Source organism: Phyllostomus hastatus, unplaced genomic scaffold (assembly GCF_019186645.2).
Source record: "Phyllostomus hastatus isolate PE091 unplaced genomic scaffold, TTU_PhHast_1.1 phas_scaffold_755, whole genome shotgun sequence".
NCBI classification, from domain to species: Eukaryota; Metazoa; Chordata; class Mammalia; order Chiroptera; family Phyllostomidae; genus Phyllostomus; species Phyllostomus hastatus.
The window spans coordinates 7,969,579-7,993,826 of record NW_025334039.1 but is presented as its reverse complement, the minus strand read 5'-3'; the positions used below and the strand labels follow the sequence as shown (position 1 = coordinate 7,993,826).

Genomic DNA, 24,248 nt, shown 5'->3' with positions numbered 1-24,248 from the left:
ATCTAGTCTAACTACAATCCACAGTATTTTGAAGATAAGATAGTAAAAAACAATACTTTTTGACATTCCCACCCAAAATACTACTTTCCTAACCAGATATAAAACAGTAACTTTCTCTCCCCCAAATCTTTTTATTAAACTGAGTATAAAAGACTTAAATAATCTGCCACTAAGAGAAGGTTAAAGAACAAACAGAAATGATGAAAAATGTACACAACATAAAAATACATTTGCATACTACATATCACAAAATAAAAAGAACAAAATTATATCAAACCAGCACTACTAAATGCTTACTCTGTTATGAGCATACAGAAGAAAGTGTCAAGTTTAAAAAAGAAAAAATTTTATTAGGATATTTTAGATTCAAGCAATTTGGGGGATAAATAGATGAGTAAATGGAATGACTCAACAGATATCATTAGAATCATGTCTTTGGGAGAAAAGTATTAATAAATGTATAGGTCCAATTACTAAAATAATTTTCCAGAGATAATTAACCCAAATCCTTAAAATATTCACATCAAAGAGTTAAAAGTGACTGGTTTTAACACTGGCCACACTCGGAAAATGTAAAAGATCATTATATAACTGTATCTTAAATTATAAGTGTTATAAAATGTGTCTCTACAGTGAATATTATAAGATTTTTTAAACATTTCTATAATGTGATTGCTAATTATTAACCTCAATTTACAGAAGAGAAATTAAAAGTACATAAATTTAGTCTACCAGCGACACTAAATTTCCATCCATGCCCAAGTCTTATTCTACTTTTTTTTTTAAATTTCCTTTCTTTAAAGTTTAAATGTCCATGGAATTCAGATTACCAATCACCTGGCTGTAATACTGAGCAACTTTCTATTATCTTTGGATATTATTAACAAAATGTGAATACATAAAACACAAATTTAACTTAAAAGCTTCATTGCATTATTTACCCTCTTGAAAAGAAAATTTTTACCATCTCTGGTAAGAAGTAGGAACAAAATGACTGATGTAAATTTTACTTCTACTGCTTACCTCCAAATGGATGAGCAAAGAAAAAAACTAAAAGAAAGTGAAAGAAGCAGGGAAAAAAGTCTCTTAAAGCTTCTATAATTGAAAATTAAAACTGAAATTTAAAAATCAAAATTAAGACACAATGAAGCTGAGTTAAATTTGAATGCCCCTTTAAATCCTGGAAATTGTAATGGTGTTAACTTTTCTTCTGTAAAAAATGGTTTTGTTCCTGAAGCCACTTGTTTATATGGTACCTTTAGCATTAAGCCATCAACTCGAATGTCAACATGTTCATCAGATTTTGAATTGTCATTCAACTTGTATACAGCCATAAATTGATTAAGGCTCTGTTTTAAATCCAATATAAATTGATTTAACCATAGAATACTTCTTTCATCCACAGTAAACTGTAGTGCATTCAGCTGGCTATAAAGGTTGGGAGATGGAACTGTAGAGAAAAAAAATTTAAAAAGATTTTTAATAAACCAATAGTTCTAAATCTTCCCTGAGAACAGAAAAGACATTTTTAACACATTTTATTCTTTTTAAATTAAGGTAAAAAGTTTTTCAGATGTTATTTACAAAATTAAAGTGACACATATAGGTGACAGCAAACACGTTTAGATAGACAAAAATCATTTTTTCTGTTACACTAATTGAAAAATATACAATTGAATCTAAAACTAACTGTTTAAATGGGAAATACTGTTTGGATTTCTTTTTCTAATGTTATAGTCACCAATAAGCAAACTTCAAAAAACCTTACCTTTTAAATAAATTATTATATTAGTTATGATCCTTAGTCACTTATTTCTGTAAGGACTTTTACTATCTGAATCTTAATCTGAATCCTCCACAATGAAAGAACTAGTAAACCAAGCAAATCTCTTTGAAAGGAAGGACCATGTATAGTTTTACTCTGCCCTTAATCCTACCTAAATTTACAATAGTGCTTGGTGCAAAGTAAAAACTCAAGTATCTCTGAAGTAATCAAATGAATACACTCATTTTCATAGCTCCCCAAACTATTAGAATGCCCAGGGGTTAGACAAATGTTCAAGTGCAAATAAAAGTTAAACTAATATTTACAATTGGAGCATATATCACTTCCTAAAAGCCACATATATTTGTATCATAAAGCCAGTATCATTTTTAGATCACCATGATGAAGATATTTTATTCCAAAAATGCACGCCTATTTACTGCTATGAAAGCAAATAGTATGCATATCTAGAACTTTTCAGCTTTATTAATTTAAGAAAAATAAGCCCAAGGGATGGGACCAGTAGAAACAGCATTATAACAAATCCTGAATAGACAGGATTTCTTTCTTTTCTTTTTTCTTTTCCTTCCTCCCTTCCTCCCTCCCTTCTCTCTCCTTCCTTCCGTTCTTCTCTTCTTCCTCTTTTCTCACTCCCTTTTCTTTCAGCAAAGATTCAATGAATGCCAACTATATCTTGTATATTGTGTTAAGCACAAAGAATTCATTTTAAAAAACAGAGCATGGTTCCTTCCCTTAAAAAAAGTTCATAGACAGACATGAAAGCAGAGAAATTGTAATTCAAGTCCAACAGAGACATTCACTAGGGATGTAGATAGAGAAGCTGGTTTTTGGAAATAGCAAGGAAGTGGGATGCTGAGGAGGTCACGTCACACTCTGGATGGAAAGAAAGAAGAAGGCATCTCAAGAACAGAATAAGTGATGATGACAGCCACAGAGAACACTAGACAGCAAATGTAGTCCCCAAGGCTAGAGCACAAAAGGAAAGAAGAACCCTGACCGCAGATCTCAGGCAGAGGAAGAAACCTGATGCACTAAGCAGTAGAAAGATGAATATGCAGTTTCTAATAGGGGTCTACTTATGAAATAGATTACTATGTGGCCATTAAAGACATTCAAAATAAACTTGTAGAAACCAGAAATATGCTGTTATCATTAAGGGAAAAAAAAAACAGGATATAAATCAAATATGTAAAAGAAACATACATTAAAAACAGAACTACCAACACTCTACTTATTGTTACAATCTGAACTATGTCCCCTTAAAATTGATATGTTGAAGTTCTAATCTTCAGTACCTCAGAATGTGGCTGTATATAGTAACAGGGCTTTTAAAGAGGCAATTATGGTAAAAATGAGTTCATATGGGCGGGCCCTAGTCCAATGCGATATGTATCACAAGAAGAGATTAGGAAACAGACTCGAACAGAGGAAAGACCACATGAGAAGATGGCCATCAACAAGCCAAGGAGAGAGGTCTGAGGCAGCAACTCTGCCCACACTATAATTTAGAACTTCTAGCCTCCTGAACTGTGAAGAGATAAATTTCTGTTGTTCGGACCATTCAGTCTGTGGTTCTTTGTTATGGCAGTGCTAGCAAACTAATACATTGACATTTTGGGAGGAGTAGTCTCGAAATTATAGGCTCATGGGCATTTTTTATTTTGGGCATTTTCTTTTTTCTAATATAATTAACATATTGCATTTATAGTTATTTAAAATGTTATGTTCTTAAAGTTGAACACAGACATGAAACATGAGGATTAAAAATGAATGCCTATAGATGGGGATTCAACATACAACCCTCTTTACACTGGTGTGTGTTTGAAAATTTTCCATAATAGAAAGTTAAATTAAAAAGAGTTAAAACATCCACTCCCAGCTATCTAGAGGGCTAGGATAAACTGCTGGGAAAAAATTTTATATTTTTATCAGGAAAAAATGTATCGATTATAGAATGGGATAATTCTTCTGGTACACATTAAAAAGCTGATAGAAATAAACCTGGATTAGACGTTAGAAATCCTGGAAACTAGTCTTAACTCTGAAGAAAAATCACTAGTTCAATGATGCATTATTTAAGGAAAACAATTTTGGGAGTGTGGGAAAGGGCTGGAAACAACAGGATTACCCAATTACAAAAGAACGGCTGTGAATGTCCCGGGAAAACAGTGGGGGGAAAATGAACTTGTATTTAAAAGACCCATGGGTGAGTTTCAGCTGTGCCATTTTACTCTTCATAAGGTGCTGAGCAAATGTTTGAATCTATCTTAATTTTCTCATTATTTTAGTCAGGAAGGTAGAAGAAACAAACATATGAGAAATATACAAGACTACTGAAAGGCATAAAATGGTAAGGATTAGATTACAAAAGTCTGGCACAAACAAAAATTAAAGAAGTAAAATAGTTCCACATCTGTTTCTCCAAAGTAATGCCCAGGCTACCTTCTTTTTAGATAACAACAAAGGCATGAGCATCAGAAACTCCCTTTGAAACTAAAAGCCTACATTCAGTCAATATTAAACAGACAGGCAAAGTAGGTCAATCTATCCCAGAGTTCCACTTTTAAGAGAAGACATAAAATTTCTGTCTTCCAAATAACATAACTTATTTCATTTAAACACTTTTTCCCCTCAACTTTCATTTTTAATTATAATAATGAAAAAGGTACCACATAAACAAAGGCAAATTTTAGTTTGAAGGACTCCCAGATAAACCAAGACAAGTAACACATAATTTTAATATTCAGAGAACACAGATACATAATCATTTTAACTTTAGGCAGCCAAAATAGCTTACAAATAAAAATTCATGTAATTCAGTGTTTCTAACTCAAGTGCTAAAAGTTGTCCAAGGTATATTATATGGGCTTTAAAAACCAGCCCAAAGAATTCTCTGGAGCTAAAGGGATAACATCATTATTCATTTCTTCAATGAAATATAGTGTTTTACTTTATATAGCAGAAATATAAATGGAGTTTTGCTGAAGGAAAAAATTTTATTCTATAAATGGCCTAACTTTAATAAAACAAACAGCTACTAGGTATAAAAATGTGTTGTCCTGGCTGGTGTAGCTCAGTGGATTCAGCGCGGGCTGCGAACCAAAGTGTCGCAGGTTCGATTCCCAGCCAGGGTACATGCCTGGGTTGCAGGCTATAACCCCCAGCAACCGCACACTGATGTTTCTCTCTCTCTCTATCTCCCTCCCTTCCCACTCTGAAAATAAATAAAATCTTTAAAAAAAAAATGTGTCAAAACTCAGGGATAAAATGAAGTGTGAATTCTACATAATTCCTGACATCAAGTATGCTACAAGTTAGTGAGGGAAAAGAACATATGAAAAAATAATACATGAAAATTCTATCCCACAGTTGTATACTACATACAATAACAACAAGAGTAAAGAACAATGGACTTATTTTTTGCACATTTATAAAAGTCAGGAACTTGGCAAGAAAAAAAAAACTTCCCAAGTAATGGACAAATAATAATAATAAAATAGGAAACCCTCTTACTTGGAAAATCCTTTCCATCAGGATAATAATATTCTGTGAATTCTATATAGACAGCTGACATCTCTTGTGGAAGATATAGGGATTTTTTATTGCAAGAAATCATACTTTTCGGGGAAGAACGACATTGTTCTGCTGTAGAGACCTGAAAAAAATAAGTAAGTTTCCTAAAATAACACTGAATAAGGCACTTTCCAAAGAATTTATGCAACACAGACATCAAAGTATTAAAAACTGCTTCCAATAATTAATTAACAGTTAATTTCCAATGAAAACTTTATTATGTATTTAACTGCACATTAAATTATTTTTATTGGGCATTTTTTTAAAGACTGTATTTATTTTTAGAGAGAGGGGAAGAAAAGGAGAAAGAGAGGGAGAGAAACATTGATGCGCGAGAGAAACACTCATCAGCTGTGCACCCCGCCTGGACCTGGCCCACAACCCAGGCCTGTGCCCTCACGGGGAATCTAAAAAGCGACCTTTCGGTTTGCAGGAGACTCCCAACCCACTGAGCCACGCCAGTCAGGGTGCACACTAAATCGTTTTAAAATTAACTATTCAGAAAACAATCACCTCTTTGGATTCTTATCAATTACAGAAATCAACGCTGTACAACATTCCTTGCAAACTTATCATTTCGAGCCTTAAAATAACAGAATATTTCTGTAAGATAAAGCAAGTAAGTAAACGACAGAGTCTGAACACGGTTCTAAGTCCTCAGGACTAGAATGCTTCTCCACTATGTACTGTATAATAATTCTCTACCCAAATTTCTTTATTATGAGAAATAATATAGTTATATACAGAATTTCAGTTTGAAATAATAAAATTATGAAGACGGACAGTGGTGAGAGTTGCACAACAATGTGAATATACTTAATGCCAAGGTATCATACACTTAAAAATAATTAAGATGACAAATTGTTATGTATATTTTACAATAAAAGTAATATAATTATAAATGCCTCTTAAAATAGTTTAAAGTATTTTTACAAGAAGAACTATTAGCTTTAAGGTTATCCCCAAAACTGATAATTTACAATTACATTAAAAATGTATATACTAGTTTCCCCCAAAGTTCAACCAATAGTTTTATCAATTTCGTTCATTTATGCTTTCTTAGTAGATCCAGAAATGTATCTCAAGGTTATTTTTTTCATTCATTCAATAAACATGTATATTTCTCATACAAAGTTAAATGCTTTTTCAATGGTTTATTTATGTTTTCTCTTGTGTAAATTGCTACTCAAACCTTTTGATTATTTGTAGTCTTTACAAATTTAAGTCCCCTTCTTACATTATCTAATCAAGAAGCTTTTCTCTGTATATATGGAAATAAATCCTTTCTGACTCAAAGTGTCAACTTATTTTTATAGACAACAGCTTATTTTTTCCTTTAATAGTTAAAAAGTTATTCAAGATGGAACGAACATACTATTTTATTGCCTCCCGGTTAGTTTTGTTTTGTTTTGGTATATTTGTGTATGTGGGATTTCTTTACTGTATTTCACCTTCAATCATTTGAGATTATGAGTAACTCATTACCATTTGAATTTATTAAATCTCATAATTTAAAGTCTGCTTTAAATGAGATGCATTATATATAGAATGTAAAAAAGGAAGTAATAGCACAAAAACTGTTAAACCAAGGTTTCCCAAAATTGACACTATTGACATTTTGGGCCCAATAAGTCTTCATTGTGGAGGCTGTCCAGTACATTGTAGAATGTTCAAGAGAATCATTGGTCTCTACCCACCAGTGTCAGTAGCTACCCCTTCCAACTGTGACAACCAAAATTGTTCTCAGACTAGTCCCCCAATGTTCCCTGAGGAGCAAAATCGGCCCCAATTGAAAGCCACTAAGTAAAATGAAAACTTTTCAAATAAAACTAAGTCTCAAAGGCACGGGCTTATCAAAATAAATGAGAATAATTCATAAATGCTAACATACATCTGAAATCCTTTCTTTTATTTTTTAAAAATAGGTCATATAGTGCATTGCAGGGGTGTCAAACTCATTTTCACCGGGGGCTACATCAGCCTCACGGTTGCCTTCAACAGGCCAAAATAATTTTAGGACTGTATAAATGTAACTACTCCTTAACTGTTAAGGAGTTGAAGTTACATTCAAATCATAACAGACTCTATTGTGTTAGTCTCAAGAACTATGAGGTTAAACTATATTGTAAGATTACAGCCTGAGTAAGATTTTTAGTTGTGAATGGGACATAGAAATCTTAGCTATAAAATTATGTTGACAGTATAGCTAATACATGGTAGTTTGATAAAGCAAAAGGTATCCTACTTTCTTCCATTAAAACAATTGTGTGATACGGAATCTAGACTACAAAGAGAGGTCTGGCCTTTGTCCCTGCTCCTGGGAAGCAATTCTAAACTACTGGAATTTCCTATTTATGGTAGACCCCTGGGGCCACAAGTGATAGCTTATGCTCACAAGATGTCTCAGAGTGGGACTGGCCAACTTTGCCATAGTAGTGTTTAGAAGTTGGATACCTTGGGTCACCTGGTACTAAACCACCTAGAGACTGAATTCAACTAGGTTGGCAATATTTCATACATATTGTTACACAACCATGCCAAGAGGCTAATGTGTCTTGAAGAAAAGCAAGCTCTGAATTTAGAACCCTCCCAGACTCCTCCCTATGTTCTCTTCCTCTGGGTGGCTCTAATTTGTATTCTTTCCTCTAATAAATGTGACTCTGAGTATGATTGATTCCAACGAGTTCTGTGAATTTTTCCAGTAAATTCTTGAATCTGTGGACAGTTTATGGAAACCCCTGAACTTGCAGTTGGTATCAGAAGTCTTGTGCAGATTTGGCAATCTAAAGCACTGTAACCTTAACCTCACACTGTGGCTAATCCTAGAAAACTATATACATAAAAATTAAAGAATTGATATTTTCTGTCCTACTTAGTTTACACATTTCACAAATTTGGTCAAATGTTTTTAAACAAAAGGGTGGCATTAGTTTATAAGAGTTGCAGGAGATACTAAATGTATTTATCAGAAGATTTAACCTAAAAAGTAAAACATACCTGATATATATTGAAATCTGCAAGTCTAACCACAAGAGAACTAGACATCAACTTAGCTTTGGATTGTTGAGATAATACTGAAGGTGTTCTGGAAGTCCCTTTCAGAGCTGCATCTCTCTCTGTGAGAAACAAAAACTCTTTTCAATTTATTGCAATTTTTTTCTAACAGTCACCCTTTCACTATTCTGACAGCTGCTAGAAATACAGATGAACTCTGATTTCTCAAATGAGATAATATATATGGAAACACTATATGTAAACTGATACAGAAATGTTAAATTGTGATGATTACCTTTTCATGATGATTATTCTTTAAACAGGAATCACACTTATATCACACTTAAGATATTCACACATAACTTTTGTCTGAAATAATCATTAAAAAGAGAAATCTACTAGTCATTAAAGAGTCTAAAATATTCTATGCCTATGGTCTGAATAAAATGCAGAATTTTTATACATTTAATTAAACATAATACTTATTTACAGAAAATATCATATTATGAACACATACACAATTAATGTTAGGGAAATGACATAATGTTGTTATCGATAAAATACCTGTTTGTGTGTGCTGGGGAGAGGCATGTGTTGGTGATTTAGGAGGTGAACCTACATTATGATCCTTTATAGCCTGTTTAAGCATTTCAACATTGCTCTCAAATTCCTGTAACAATTCGTTGGCCCATCCATTTTTTGTCTTCGTTGCATCACTAAAATGCATCCAATGATTACAGCTATCTCCTATAAAATGAATAAACAAGAAACTTCACTAAAAAGTACACAATTTTCATTTATTCTGTTATGCTTCTAATCAGATTTATTCATATTCTCAAGAGATTCTTCAATTTTCCAATAAATTTACAGCCTTTGCTTAACCTTCCTAGAAAATATGAGCAAACATTTAGAATAGAGGGAAAGAAAGTCAAAAGGTCAAAAGGAAATAATCAGGGAGGGTTTCTATGTAGACCCTCCCCTTGGTAAGACATCACTCAAAGTTTCAATCAGAAGCAGCATTGCTAGTGAACATTCACTGAATGCTCAATCATCAAAGAAAACAGTCTTTTCATCAAAGATCTATTGTAAAGTGATTAACAAACTTATCCATAAAACTGATGAGGATTATTAAAAACTGAATAAATAAATAAAAATTCTCAAGATAAACATCAGGATATTAGGTTTCTCTGTAGCAACTAAGGAAAGTAATATGTATATAAAAGATGAAGAAAATAAAATCTACTTCATAACTGAAAGTTTTACTTTCCAATACAAATGATTTCTATAGTTAAAAATATTTTAGGTATATGTAACCCAGAAAACTCACTGTAGTTATTTGTTTGAATTAAAAACAAAAAGCCACATGCCACCAAAATGCAGAGATAGGTGTAAGGTCAAATTACTTAATTTGGCCAAAAATGTACATTCTTATTGTTTTTATTATTTGGGATAAAGAATCCATCAATATTCAATTATTAAGGACCCTATTAAATCTTACTTATTGATAAAATTTAGAAAACATAAAAAAGTTTTTAAAAAGTTCATGGACTCCTACATCTTAGCTAAAAATCACTGTTACCCTTTGGCTTTATATATTTTTTTTATTTTTTAATATCTAAATATATCACTTAAAAATTCAAACACATTGATTAATAATTTTGTCACAATTAACAAAATAGCACAAATATGTGTCCTCTGTGTTCTCGTTTTTAAAAAGCTTGAAATTAGCCCTGGTTTGTATGGCTCAGTGGATTGAGTGCTGGCCTGTGAACCAAAGTATTGCTGGCTCGATTCCCAATCAGGGCACATGCCTGGGTTGCAGGCCAAATCCTCAGTAGGGGGTGTGCGAGAGGCAACCACACATTGATGTTTCTCTCCCTCTCTTTCTCCCTCCCTTCCCCTCTCACTAAAAATAAATAAATAAAATCTTAAAAAAAAAAAACCACTTTTAAATTATTTACAATATTACCAATATCTAACAATTACACTTTCTAACAATCTACCTAAACCTCAATATAAAATGCACGAATATTCTCTATGGCAATTATATTTTCTTGGTAAGGTACTATGGGGGGAAAATAACCAGTGTTTTGATCTCTTTTTACTTTTAAAATTAAATTAAAACAAAATAAAACAAATGAAATAAATTTGCTATATAAATTGAAAGCAAGATTTATGTATTTTTAAAAAATTGCTATACACACCTGCTTTGTGATAAGGATAATAATCTATAGTGAGCTGTGTAAAAGATAGTTGCATAGCTCCTCCAGTAATACGCCTATTTGATTCTGGGAAAAGAAAAAGATGGATTTGAGAGAAAAAGAAAAGAATGTTAAGCAAATATTGAAACACTTAATTTATCATACCTACAGTCCAACAATAATACAGGTCTCTCTGTTATCACAGATAAACCTTAAGGATTTTTAGGCAATGCGATTCAATTTGATAAGTATTAAGCCCCTATCATTTGCAAAGTAATAGGCTAAAAAATGAGGATGCAATAGCATAGCCTTTATACTTACAGCCTTAATGATATGCCAGGCATTATTTGAAATAATTTAGGTATACTTACTCATTTGTTCTCCGTAAGAATCCTATGAGCTAGATAACATTATTATTAGGCTCATTTTCTAGATAAAAAATTGTAACACAAAGAAGTTAAGTAAAATAGGTGAAGCTCATATAACCAATAAGTGTAGAACTGGTTTTGAACCCTAGAAATATTTGTCACTACATTCTATCATCTTGCCTCTTACTGAAGAGAAAGAGAGTCTATTAGGTTGGTCAAATTGTCCAACATCATATAGCTATATTAAGATTAGAAGTAGATAAGCCAGTGTAACTCCAGCATAAAAAATAAAATTTTCAAACAGTACAGGCAAATCAAATACAAAATAAGACACAGCTATGTACACACTGTTTATTCATTTGCTAACTCTAATCTATTGAACTAGCAGAATTTCTAGTACAGATCTAAAACCACTCATTTTAAAACCCTGAACATGGAACTTAATTCGCAGCCCAACACCCTTATTAATGCAGCAGGAGAAAGGTTATGTCTAAATCACGATGGGACACTGGAACCTCATTGGGAAAAATAAAGATGAGTCACTTTTTTACACTTTACCAATTAAAAAAGAAAAATGAACAAACAAACCCAGAGCCAAATGTTTCGGAATTCAGAACTTCTAAAATATTTTATGAAAGTAAAAGTATATATACACAAGGTTATCGTGTAACACCTCCAGCAGATTCTGAGGCAGAACTAAATAATTTTTTTTTAAAAAAAGCAATTCCACAGCAAAATTCAAATATTTACACTAATGGGTAATATAAAGATGATGATTAATAATGTATTTGTTTAGGTCAAGTTTTTCCAGCAAATAAGTTTTTCACAACCCTAAGAAGAAACATTTCAGAACTTTCAGTACTTCAGAATAGCAGAGAACTAATTATGGATCTGTATGATAATGAAGATATTTTGGTTGAGGGGTTTTCTCTTAAATGACATCATTCAGTTTATTCTCTGAGAGAATATGAAAGTAAGGAATGTCAAAAAGCTTCAAAAAGTTTTCTCTGTTCTTTTGCTTATTACTTAACTATGACCTCTCATTTTGTTATTTTGGTTTGTTTGAATTTTTTAGATTTTCCTTCCAAATCACCAACTATGCCAAATGACACAACAGTGAACAAAGGAAGAACAACAAACCTTCTCCATATTCCAAATCTTCCTCACCTTTTATGCTCCACCTTTTGATCTGGTAGCCTTATATAATGAAGGCAAGATAATTTCTACTGCTAATTATCCAGGATCACTCTCAATATTCACTCTCTCAGCTTTAGAAGTCCAGACCAACAATTTTCTTTTTTTTTTTTGTTTTTATCTTCCTCTGCTTCCACCATCCTCCTCCCCGCAGTAATCACTACACTGTTGTCCCTGTCCATGAATTCTTTATTTTTATTTCTCTTTTGCTCCAAGGCAACAATTTTCATAACCGAGATTCTGATTTAGGGCTGAGGAACACAGGTCAACTATCTTCATTTTTAAAAAATCCTCAGCTTGATCCTCATGCTCACCAAAATCTAAGAGCCTCTGTCCTAGAGACAGGACCACCCACTGAACCCTTCCCACACTTATGGACCAGGGACACTCTCTGACAGAGAAATGCCCTAGAATTTAGATTGGAGGAGCACAGGTTTTCAAAGTGGCCAAGAACTGCTTCCTGCTACCCTGTTACCTTTGTCTACTAAAAAAGAAGTTGAATAGACACTTCTCCAAGGAGGGCATACAGAGGACCCAGAGACATATGAAAAGATGCTCAGCATTGCTAGCTATCAGAGACATGCAAATTAAAACCACAATGAGATACCACTTCACACCAGTGAGAATGGCCATCATTAACAAAGCAATAAGCAAGTGTTGGAGAGGTTGTAGAACAAAGGGAACGCTAGTGCACTGCTGGAAGGATTGCAGAATAGTACAACCACTATGGAAAACAGTATGAAATTTCCTCAGAAAACTAAAATTGCAACTGACTTTCGACCCGGCAATTCCACTGCTAGGATTATATCCTAAGAACCCTGAAACACCAATCCAAAACAACCTATGCACCCCAATGTTCATAGCAGCACAATTTACAACAGCCAAGGTCTGGGAGCAACCTAAGTGCCCATCAGTAAATGAATGGATCAAAAACTATGGTATATTTACATAATGGAATTCTACTTAGCAGAAAGAAAGAAGGAGCTCCTACCCTTTGCCACAGCATGAATGGAACTGGAGAGCATTATGCTAAGTGAAATAAGCCAGGAAGTGAAAGACAAATACCATATGATCTCACCTGTAACTGGAACCTAATCAACAAAACAAACAAGCAAGCAAAATATAACCAGAGACATTGAAATTAAGAACAAACTGACAATAACCAGAGGGGAAAGGGGAGCGGAGGGGATAATGGGGGGAAAAGAGTAAAGGGTTTATAGAAACAACTATAAAGGACACATGGACAAAAACGAGGACGGGTGGAAACAGGGTAGGGAGGTGAGGATGGTGGGGTGGTGGTGAGGGGTGGAGGGAAAGGGCAGAAAACTGTACTTGAACAATAAAATTCCACAGTATTTAATAATAAAAAATTAAAGAAACAAAGGCTAAGAGAAAAGAAGAAAAAAAACTTCTTAACTGAAATTTAGCATTCTAATCAAATTTTAGAGTACTGGGAGGAGGAGACACAAGAAGTTTTAAACAGCTCCACAATTGTGTTTACACGCACTCGGGGTCAGAAAACTACAAACCACCGTGCTGAAAACACAAGTGCAAATTATAAACTGAGTATGGACAATAATTTCATTTATAGACAACCTCAAAATTATAGAAAAGTTAATTCAAAGGCAACTTTAATATTCCCTCATTCTCCAAGGATGTCATATACTCAGTCTTTGATTTTTTTATCTAATTTTACTGGCATTGATAGCTAACTGTTGGGGTCCGCCCTGCCTGGTTTCAGGAGCTGTAACCCCCCATGGCTAAGGCTGAGTGAGAGACCTCTGGACCAGAAGCCACTAAGGAGACAAGCTTATCTCCCTGGCAGGAGCGCTGCTTCTGCTCCTTGCCTGTCCCCCAATGCTTGATCAGTTAGCTAATGACAAGTAAGATTCCCCAAAGGGGGAATCATCTAAGACAGGCATGATCACATGAAGGCCCCAGGAAAGGACTTGGGGGGCTGTGGAAAAAGAGGGTGATTGACCCTCGCCCCTCGGCTTTGACAAAGCCTGAGTCCTCATTCTGCCTGCAAGACATCCAAATCTCCCAGCTGCCTTTGTCTCCTCTGCCAGACTCAAACCTGTGACAATAACAAGGGGTGGTGCAATCCACACTGGGGACTGGGGACTCCCCGGGATGATGAGACCTGAAAAATGAATATGTAAAATCCTGTGAAACCTGCTTGCTGAGGATGCCCTTCATTAGATTATGAAGGAAACTTCCTGCTGGGCAGGAAATGAATTTAGCTCCTCAAGTAGTGTAGATTTTTAGGTGCTAAGACTCCAACTCAGGGGGAGCCCTTTTTAGTTCTTTGAACATTATCTATTGTTTGATCCTTACTGCCTGACAATGATTAATGAACTTTACCTGTATTCCTGTGCAAATTGAAACCCAATAAAAACCCTGTGAAGGGAAGGATTGGGGCGCTCTCTGCCTCAGAGAGTGGCCAGGCTGCTCCAAGGCAACCTCCCCTCTTGAGAGGGTAGCCAGGCCGTCCCTTTTCCTCCACACAGGACTCGGTAGTCTGTGTGAATGTCTCATGTCTCATCCATGATGCCGCGGACACTACGGGCCGGTGTCTGCGTCAGCTAACAATTAATTGTACTTAAGTACTAACTTATTAAGGCAAAATAAAATGTCATACCAATACATAATATTTTTTCAATTAAAAAAAACCCTGTTTTTACTTTGAAATATTCGGAATGTCAACAACATAGTTGTAACTTTTTTTGCAATTACAGAGTGGTATTCAGTTAACATTTCATATAAGCTGCACCACAGACAACTGAAAATGAAAAATCTACCATCCCCATGTATAACTAATTTGTGATGTGTAACAATAAGAACCTACTTTAAATTCCATGCCAATTTACAACCCCCATCTGTACCAGGCAAGATTAGTGGCTACTGAAAATACCACCATATGGTATCTAAAGACACATTCAGTAGTATGTTAACTATACAGAAAACGACATTATACAGTTTAAAAACAAATCTTACACAGCCTTGTACTTCAATTTTTTTCTTTGAAAGGAGTGAATTGTGCAGAGGAGGGTTAAATGCTTTATAAGTAAGGAAAAAAAACTGTGCTAGAACCAACTCATTATCATCTTCATCTTCGTCCTCCTTGTTGTCTTGATCTTGTCTTCCTCTTCTTCTTTTTCTTGCTTTTTTCAGCCTTGAAAACTCCCTTTTTGCAGCATCAGGTTTTCCTTTAGAGGAAAATCCTTTTCATATTTCTCCTTTAGCTTAGCCACCTTCATTTCATCAGGCTGCTTGTCACCTGCAGCAGTGTGATTCCATCTCTCTCCCAGCTTCTTCACAGCATCACAGATGGATAAGCCCGATGCTCTCCTTTGATTTTGGGGCAATACTCAGAACAAAACAACAAAAAGGCTGAAGAATGCCTCTTGGTTACATTGGGATCCTTGAACTTCTTTTTTATTTCCCTTTTAAGAGAGATGTAAGTTTTTCTTTTTCTTTCATAACAGGCCTTGTCCACCTTTGCCATGTCTTCAAATGTTTTCCTTTTTAGCACACATGGTCTTCCAGCTCTACAAATCCTTCTTAGAAAACTCTGAGAAACTGACTGAAGCATCTGGGTGCTACTTCTTGTGCTCCTACTGGCAAATTTGCACAAAGAAAGCATATGATGGCATTTTGCCTCTCGGCTTTTAGGTTCTCCTTTGCCAATGTTTAACTGCTTGCCACAGGAAGCAGAGTTGCTCAGTGCTGGTCCAGCTCACACTTGCCCCAGCACTGTCTCTATGGAGCTTGATATACGTACTGCAATCTATAACGTTTAACATTATACCTTTCAGGCATATATCTCTTATGAGTGATAAAATTACAACCAGTTATCTGATAGTAGATACTACATATTACATATGGTAAACAATCCAGTTTTATAGTAAATTCTAGAAAAAACAAAATAGTTTAAAACAAGCAGCTTTAATTACCTTTTTCTTTAGCATGAATATCATCACATATGTGTAGATCTAGATGAGAAATCACTAAATGATGGGAGGTTTCTTTAACATCAAAGTCATTGAATAGTTTCACAATTGCGTCATTTAGATCAGGAGCATTTGAAGTCTGTGGTGTCTTCACTTGCTGTGTAGACGGGGCTGCTGCAGAGCTCTAAAAGATTCAAAACTGCATTATCACTGCAAGTTAAATACTTGAAATTTCCCAAGCAATAAAACTTAAAAAGTTTTAGGAATAAAGTCATAAAAAACAGACTAATATATTTTCTTTTATATCAGTAACTCAGTTTTCCTTAAATATGTTCTTAATTACACAGGAATAAAACTAAAACTCAAAAGCTATATAAAATTTGAATATGAAGCCAATTATGTTTTGGTAAATATTTGAGTAGTTGTATTTACATATTTATAGCTCTTCTTGTCTTAGAAAAATGTACTTATTAACCATCAAAGGCAGCTTATTTAAATATTTTTAAATATATTACAGAGAAAACAAATATGAGCCCTGTATACATCAGCTGCACACATTATTATATATCCTACAGAAATTAATCACTTCTTTATAAAAGTGCTCATGACATTATTTAGTACTGTAAGTGCTCTATTGCCTCTTACAAAGTGTGGTATATCCTTTGAACTTGGATATCTAAAGAAGCTAGAAAGCAGAAGAGACTTATAACAGAATTAAGTTCAAATTCTTTTCTCCTCAAAGAGAAAAAGCATAGAATACTAGCAAAGTATGTAGACAGGCATATATATGAACCTCTTAATAGCCTAAAATAATTCTGCATACATACTCTGATGACCTGATACATTAGCCTAAGAACTCTACATGAAACTTTGGTTATAATAAACAAAATAAAGACCAAATATTTCATTAAAAATATCAAAAATTTTCTAATTAAGAACAATTCATTAATAAAAAGTATAGTTATTTATGGAAAATTAAAGTATATATTCTGTGTTTCTATATATTTACACATATCTATCAAGAACAATGATCACACTGCAAAAGAATTTCAAAGTATATTCAGTAAATAAAAATCTCCATGAAAATAACTGTAGCCTATAGTAATTAAAGAAAAGATGAAATGTAGTTGTGAAGCCATTAATACTAGAGGCTCAACACAGAGAGCCCCAAACAAGATGGACGCAAACAGGCCCACTCCAAGACACATCATAATTAAAATGCCAAAGGTTAAAGATAAAAGAGAGAATCTTAAAAGCAGCAAGAGAAAAATAGTAGTTACCTACAGGGAAGTTCCCATAAGACTGTCAGCTGATTTCTCAAAAGAAACTTTGCCGGCTAGAAAGGATTGGCAAGAAATATTCAGTCATGAAAAGCAGGGACCTACAGCAGAGACTGCTCTACTGAGCAATGCTATCATCATTTAGAATCTAAGGGCAGATAAAGAGCTTCCCAGAGCTTTAGTTTTTTTTAGAAAAAACTAAAAGAGTTCATCATTATCAGACCACTATTATATGAAATGTGAAAAGGACTTATTTAAGAAAAAGATGATAACTATGAACAATAAAATGGCAATGAATACAAATCTATCAACAATTGAATCTAAAAAACAAACTAAGCAAACAAGAAGAAAAGAGACGGGATCATGGATATAGACAGCGTTTTGATGGTTGCCAGATGGGAGTGAGGTGTGGTGGAATGGGTGAGGATATTAAGAATTACAAATAAGAAGTTACAGAATAGCCATGGGGATGTATAGTATAGGAAATGGAGTAGCCAAAGAACTGATATGCAAGACCCATGGACATGAACAATGGTGTGGGGAATTGCCTGATGGAGTGCGGGGCGGGGGTGCTGGGTGGAGGTGGGGCAAAGGGGGAGAAATCAGGACAAATTAATAGCACAATCAATAAAATATAATTCAAAAAAAAACAAAATATAATACTAGGGGCTCAAGTAAAACTTTTTGATTAATTGATTGTTAAACTCATTCCATCAGAAAAACCATTCTTATGTTTTTACCTATCTACTTTAAAACATTAACAGCTAGTATTTGTATCTATGGTAATACTATTTTGAAAGCAAATACTCTCCTGTATTTCTTTAATCATGTTTTCTCCTTATTCATCAGGATAAATACTGATACAAATGTAAAAATAAACATTTTTCTCTCTACAAACCCCTCTCAATACTGTGGTAGATTCAAGAGTTTGGATGCTATCTGTGGGGAAAAAAAGCAGGTCACGATAAACTCTTTTCCTTTGTGGTTAATAATTCTGAATGTAGTCCTCTTTCTCTCTTACAGAGGGAAAGATAAAGATAAGCAAATATTTATGTTAAGAGCTGGCTCTCAAATTGTAAAGCTGAGCTGTAACCACTTCACTCTCTAATCCATTCTCTTGATACTTCAAATAATCAGGAAATTCTTCATTCTGCCTAAAGTAGTGATATGACAACCACAACCCAAGAAAGAAACTCTGTGGTAATGTGAATGCTGAAGTTAATCTATAAAGTATTAGAGAGAGACAAAAAAAAAAATAGTAATTACAAAGACTAACAACATGGAAGAACACTGTATATATCCACATACTACATCTTTACTAAAACTAGGGAAAAAATGCAGATGCCTAGGCAGAAAAATCTGTAAGAAAATACCTAAAAATGCTAACATTTATTTTGTTATGATGGTAAGATTATAGAATTTTATGCTTCTTCCTAGTTTCCTAATCTGTATCTTTATCTAGTTTCCTAATCTATATTCTATTTTATATAAACATACCACACATTGTATAAGCAAGAGCTATGGTAACATCAACACTTTGTCTATTCTTTAATTTCAACTACCACCTCCATTAATGACATCTTAAGCTATTTAAATCACTGCAAGCCTTAACAGACCCCTGTTTATGTCTATGATGGATAAATTATAAAATATTACCTCCCGTACTTCTTCCATTGTTTTTCAACTCCAAAAAAGAACTCATTACTTTTCTCAGCTTTATTTCCCTTAATGAAACTTGTTTCTTTCTCTGCATTCTCATTATTGGCTAATGGAACTACCAATTTTGATTTGAAAAGTCCTTAACTGTTGTTCCCTCTTCTTTATCTTCAACTGATGAAAGACTCTGCTACTCTCACCGATTTAGCTTGTATTTCTTCTTTAAAACCATTACTGGAGGTTCAAGTCCACCCCTCCCTGACACTAGCTATCTCTTTTTTTGTCCATTCTCTACACTACCACCTGCCACATTTGACTGTCCTTTCCCATTTATAAACGTCCATGAGCTGCAACATGGCTATAAGAAAAATTCCAAATTCTTCAACATAAAACACATGTCATGTTTAGTCACCACACTCTTCTGCTAAATCCAGACTACCTGCCCAGGAAAGTTCTACTTGTTGCTACAGTCCAGTGTTCTGTTCATCAAACTTTTAAAATTAGATTACCGCAGAGAATTATGATAAAATTTTATTGAATAAATATTACTGGTACAATGATACAGGGCTTACCATCAATTCTCTACCTATTTGTTTTTATGGTGAAAAGCTCTGAAAAACTTGGATCACATAAACAGGTAGATTGGACTAAAGTGAGTTTTGTTTTAGCAATGTAACATTATTCTTTCAACTCCTTCAGGTTACATTCTAGGACTCACAAAATGATTATGAAAAATTACTTTTAATAACCTAAAAACTGACATTTATTAGATCTTCCTTCAAATGTGTTGAAAGTGAACAAGTAGAAATCACCTAAGTTGTTATTTTATCCCTGGTCATTCACTTCTGATAAGAATAACAATATTTCAAATTGCCTGTGTTGTTTCCAGAGGCTGTTTTGTTTTGTTTTGTTTTGCTGAAGAAATTCATTACAGCAAGAATGAGAACAAATAAGAAAAATGCCTTTCATTGTAAAACAGGGTAAGAGTAATTGTGGAAAGGGAGAATCAGCCTGACATCTTAACATAAGAACATTCTCAGGCAGACCAAGTTTAAGAAAGAGTACACCTCAAAATGGAAGATGTGGTACTTGATTTCCTAAAACCTGGACAGTTCTCATATATTCCACAGGCATGTGCACCTCACTTTCAAAAACACTGCCCTAGTAACACCAAACTCCTTAGCTTTATCATGCCCTTTAACATCACCACACTTTTGCAGATTCTTTTTCCTCATCTGAAATACCCTTTCCCTCACCTATAAACATCTACATATTTTAAGACTTAATTTCATTATCCTTAATGAAACCTTTCCAAACTCTGCAAGCAGTTGACTAAAACTTCTGTGCCTCACCCCTCTTTTTAATTCTGCACTCTAGCATTTGTGTTAAACTGCAATGATTTGTTTTGAGTTATATTCGGAGATCCTTCAGGGCAGTGTCAGATAATACTCATTTTTATATACCCAGTGTGTAGCCCTGCACCTTATGACAAAGGAGGCAGGCTGTAAATAATGCCAATTTGATAGACACAGGAAAGCCTAAATGAATGCCATTATGACATACAAGCCAAATCACCAAGCTATAAACCTGAAATACATTACTCAGTTTCCAAAGAAGTGCTGTAGCTTCACAGAAGTATGATTTCACAATAACACCTAAGTTTTTACTGAGAGTAGTGAGGAAGATTAGGGAAACAAGACTGAGCCACTACAGTCAGCTTACAAAATTAATTAAATCAGAGTGAGCAAAACTATGAGGAAACTATTTTATTTTAGTTGAACTAGCCAGATGGCTTAAACTTTCAAACTTTTCAGCTGTGGGTCAATGCCTGGATGTACATAAATCCTACAGATAACAATCTGAAGAATTTAGGACTGAATGCATTCATTATCCACCTGACATACTTAGGAAAGACTTTCATTGTCCAGACCACCTGGCATCTCAAAGATTACCTTTTTTGACCAACCCAGAAGCTAAGACGGGAGAACTGGTTATTCTCAAGTATGTTTTTTTACTATAAAAACTCTCAATTTCTCTCTTTGCTTCTGAACACTCTAGGCACTGCCTGGTACTGTTTCTCAAGTTGTAATTTATTTAAAATCCCTGAATAAAACTTCGTCATTCAAGTCTGGCAAAGCCTCCTGATTCATTTTCCTCAACTGACATTTAATGTAAAAATTCAGTTGCACTTTTTATAAAATTATCAAAGGACATTACTCAGTGGGATTTTCAACATCCCTTCTACAAACATTTTTGTTTAATTCTCAGAATTTAGTACTGCGAAAGATTTCTAGAAAACCTTTCACACTTCAGACAAAAGAGGGACAGCTTCTGATTTTAAGAGAGTGGTCATTGTATTTCCCCCATCTGTGCACCAGCTGTCAGACAAAGTCTACAGTTTTGTGCCCAACTGCAGCAATTCCCCGGGATTTTCATTTTCTGCTCTATTAATTCTCACACCCCTCCCCACCCTAGACTATCATTCCCCAGGGGTTTTTTTTTTCCTTTTGTCTTTACTTTAGTAATTTGAAAATTGTATATTTTTAACTTCCTGAAAGGAGATATCAAGTATTTTTGTTATCATTAACTCCAGTGCCTAATACAGACCTCCAAGCAAATAAGAACTATATAGCTAGAAATATAATTAATATATGTTTTCATATAGGTATCAAGTATGTAAAAGTATATAATAAGATATATAAGAAGACTCTTGGCTCAGAGTATTAAAATCTATTTCACATAAAGAAAACAACTATCCATTCTGATTTTTAAACCATTTACATGTAAAGTAAGGTTTTGTTTTTAACTTAACAGCTTACCTGTGTAGGTTCAGGAGCCATACTCTTCCTTTGTTCTGTTGATTTCTCTATTGCTTCACTAAGAGACTTTGCATATTGTACCATAGCCTTCAACTGAGAATCCGTTAAAACCCATAATAAGTCATCCAATATTAGAACTAACTTTGTTGCAATGACATTGCAGTCTTTTAACTGTCAAAAAAAAAATGATTCATAAAATTAAGCCAAGAAATAAAACTTATAATGTGCTTGTTTTTTAAAAAATTTAAGTTTTGAATGGAACTAATATGGATCCTTCCTTCATTTACCAAATATTTAATGAGTTCCAAAAGCATAGAAAGAATATCTCCTAGTATTGGTGATACGGTGGTAAAAAAAGACTGACAAATTTCTGTACATAAACAGGTAAAAGGAATATAGGTATAAGTACTTATATGATTTAACTTTGTATTTATAACTAATAAATCATTTAACTACCTATGTTAATTCAACTGATTCTAGTAGCAAAAGGGGGCATTAACATTAATTAAAAACTAAAATGTTATTTTAAAACCACATATTCTAAAAATATTTTTTTCCAATTTAATTTAATACAGTAATTTGTGTCCTACTGCTACAAAACATATTGTTGAGACTTTAAGTCATGGTTAAAATAAGTTATTACTCTGTCATTAAATTTCATCACAATCTATAGTAAACTCTCACCTCTGACATCCATAAGTACTTATCCTCTTTATTTATCTTAATTACCAGTCATACCTTAATAACCTTCTAAAGCTAGTAGTTTTGGCTACTAAAATTTACTCACTCCTAAGTGATTCAACAGTAGAAATAAAATTGTAAAACTGTAATATTCAACAGATATCTGGCAATTGAGAAATCTACTGAATCATAAAAAATAAAAATCTAAATATTAAATCTAGAGGACTGAAAAGTTTAATATTATAGTGTGTTTCTTCAAATATTGCTTAAGCTATTATATCTCCCTTTGTTTTTGCATTGCTTTAATATGCCAATGTTTTGCCTAAAAATTATTTTAAATTTCCTGTCAATTCTTACAGTTATAACATGAATCAAAAAGAAAACCCTGCTAACTTACTCTTCTTTTAAGTGTGACTCTGATTTTTGATTGGTTGGTTATTAATCGAACAGGAGCACACATAATTTCAAGTTGTGAACTCTGGGTAGCATCTGCCTCTATTCGAATCATCTGCCAATTTATTTCTTTAAATGTCAAAACCTAAAGAGAACACAGAGATTAGCTTCACTTGCACGAGAAAAATGTAGATTTTAAAAAAAAGTACCTTTTCACTAATATTCATGACATTCTAGATAAAGCTACTATGACTATTTTTTAAAAAATTGTCTACTTCCAACAAATTCAGTAACACATTCTCATAATTATATTCATCATCTATAAAGCTGTTAATGCTTTTATTCTAAATAATTTAATTTTAGTATGAAGTAGAGTATCTGAATCATATGACCAAGAGTTTAAATGACATATTTTAGTTTTATAAATGTAAAATTCAATTCTGAGTAGCTGTAAAGTTAAAATATGCCTTATTAACTCTGTAAGTTGAAAGATTTATTACAATAAAAACATTCTAACATTTAATAATGATTAAGAATAAAACAAAGAAAAATACAGTTAAAAGGCAAGAGTAAATCCAGTAGTATGTGAATGTAGGTAACCACAGAAGTAATTATTTTAAATATCTTTTATTTATCAATGACTAAAATAGTTTTTAAACAAAGAAAAAAATCTTTACCTCTCCTCTCTGTGGATCTTGAATACGAGTTAATTTTAAATCTCCGTGTTCCCAGTTTTCATTTACACTATAGATCCGTAACTGGGAAAGTTCAAAGGATGCATTAAAGGCTTTGGCTCCAATGCGGATGGCAATGGAATTTACAGACACAGTAATTCCCTCAACTACTTTCTCAGCAAAACCGTATTCACTGGAAAAGTAAAGCAAAACAAAATATAATGTGCTAAAACCCCAAAAATATCATTTAAAGAAAAATTATGTGTTAATATTCTCACACAAGTATACAAACTACCATATTAATTTTGTTTTTTAATATAATTTGTTAATTATGCTATTACAGTTGTCCCATTTCCCTCCTTTTTTCCCCTCCACCCTGCACCTCTTCCACCCACATTCCTGCACTTTAGTTCATGTCCATGAGTTAGTAAGTTCTTTAGCTTCTACATTTCCCATACTATTCTTGCCCTCCCCCTGTCTATTTTCTACCTACAATCTATGCTACTTATTCTCTGTACCTTTCCCCCCTCTCTCCTCCTCCCACTCCCCTGTTGTTAACCCTCCATGTGATCTCCATTTCTGTGGTTCTGTTCCTGTTCTAGTTGTTTCCTTAGTTTCTTTTGGTTTTGTTTTAGGTGTGGTTGTTAATAATTGCGAGTTTGCTGTCATTTTACTG

General features: G+C 33.7%; 1 protein-coding gene across 2 annotated transcripts in view; it reads right to left on the bottom strand.

Annotated features, from left to right (window-relative positions):
• The window catches only part of UHRF1BP1L (UHRF1 binding protein 1 like), a 72,707-nt gene that overhangs the window by 17,939 nt on the left and 30,520 nt on the right, over window positions 1–24,248 (bottom strand). For both annotated transcript variants that reach the window (XM_045826378.1, XM_045826377.1), the window contains 9 exons: window positions 23,576–23,765; window positions 22,903–23,043; window positions 21,825–21,995; window positions 16,073–16,253; window positions 10,558–10,641; window positions 8,918–9,100; window positions 8,357–8,475; window positions 5,300–5,441; window positions 1,257–1,450 (listed from right to left, as the gene is read on the bottom strand). In XM_045826378.1, coding sequence (XP_045682334.1) covers window positions 1,257–1,450; window positions 5,300–5,441; window positions 8,357–8,475; window positions 8,918–9,100; window positions 10,558–10,641; window positions 16,073–16,253; window positions 21,825–21,995; window positions 22,903–23,043; window positions 23,576–23,765 — 1,405 coding nt within the window. The remainder of the gene's footprint in view (window positions 1–1,256; window positions 1,451–5,299; window positions 5,442–8,356; window positions 8,476–8,917; window positions 9,101–10,557; window positions 10,642–16,072; window positions 16,254–21,824; window positions 21,996–22,902; window positions 23,044–23,575; window positions 23,766–24,248) is intronic.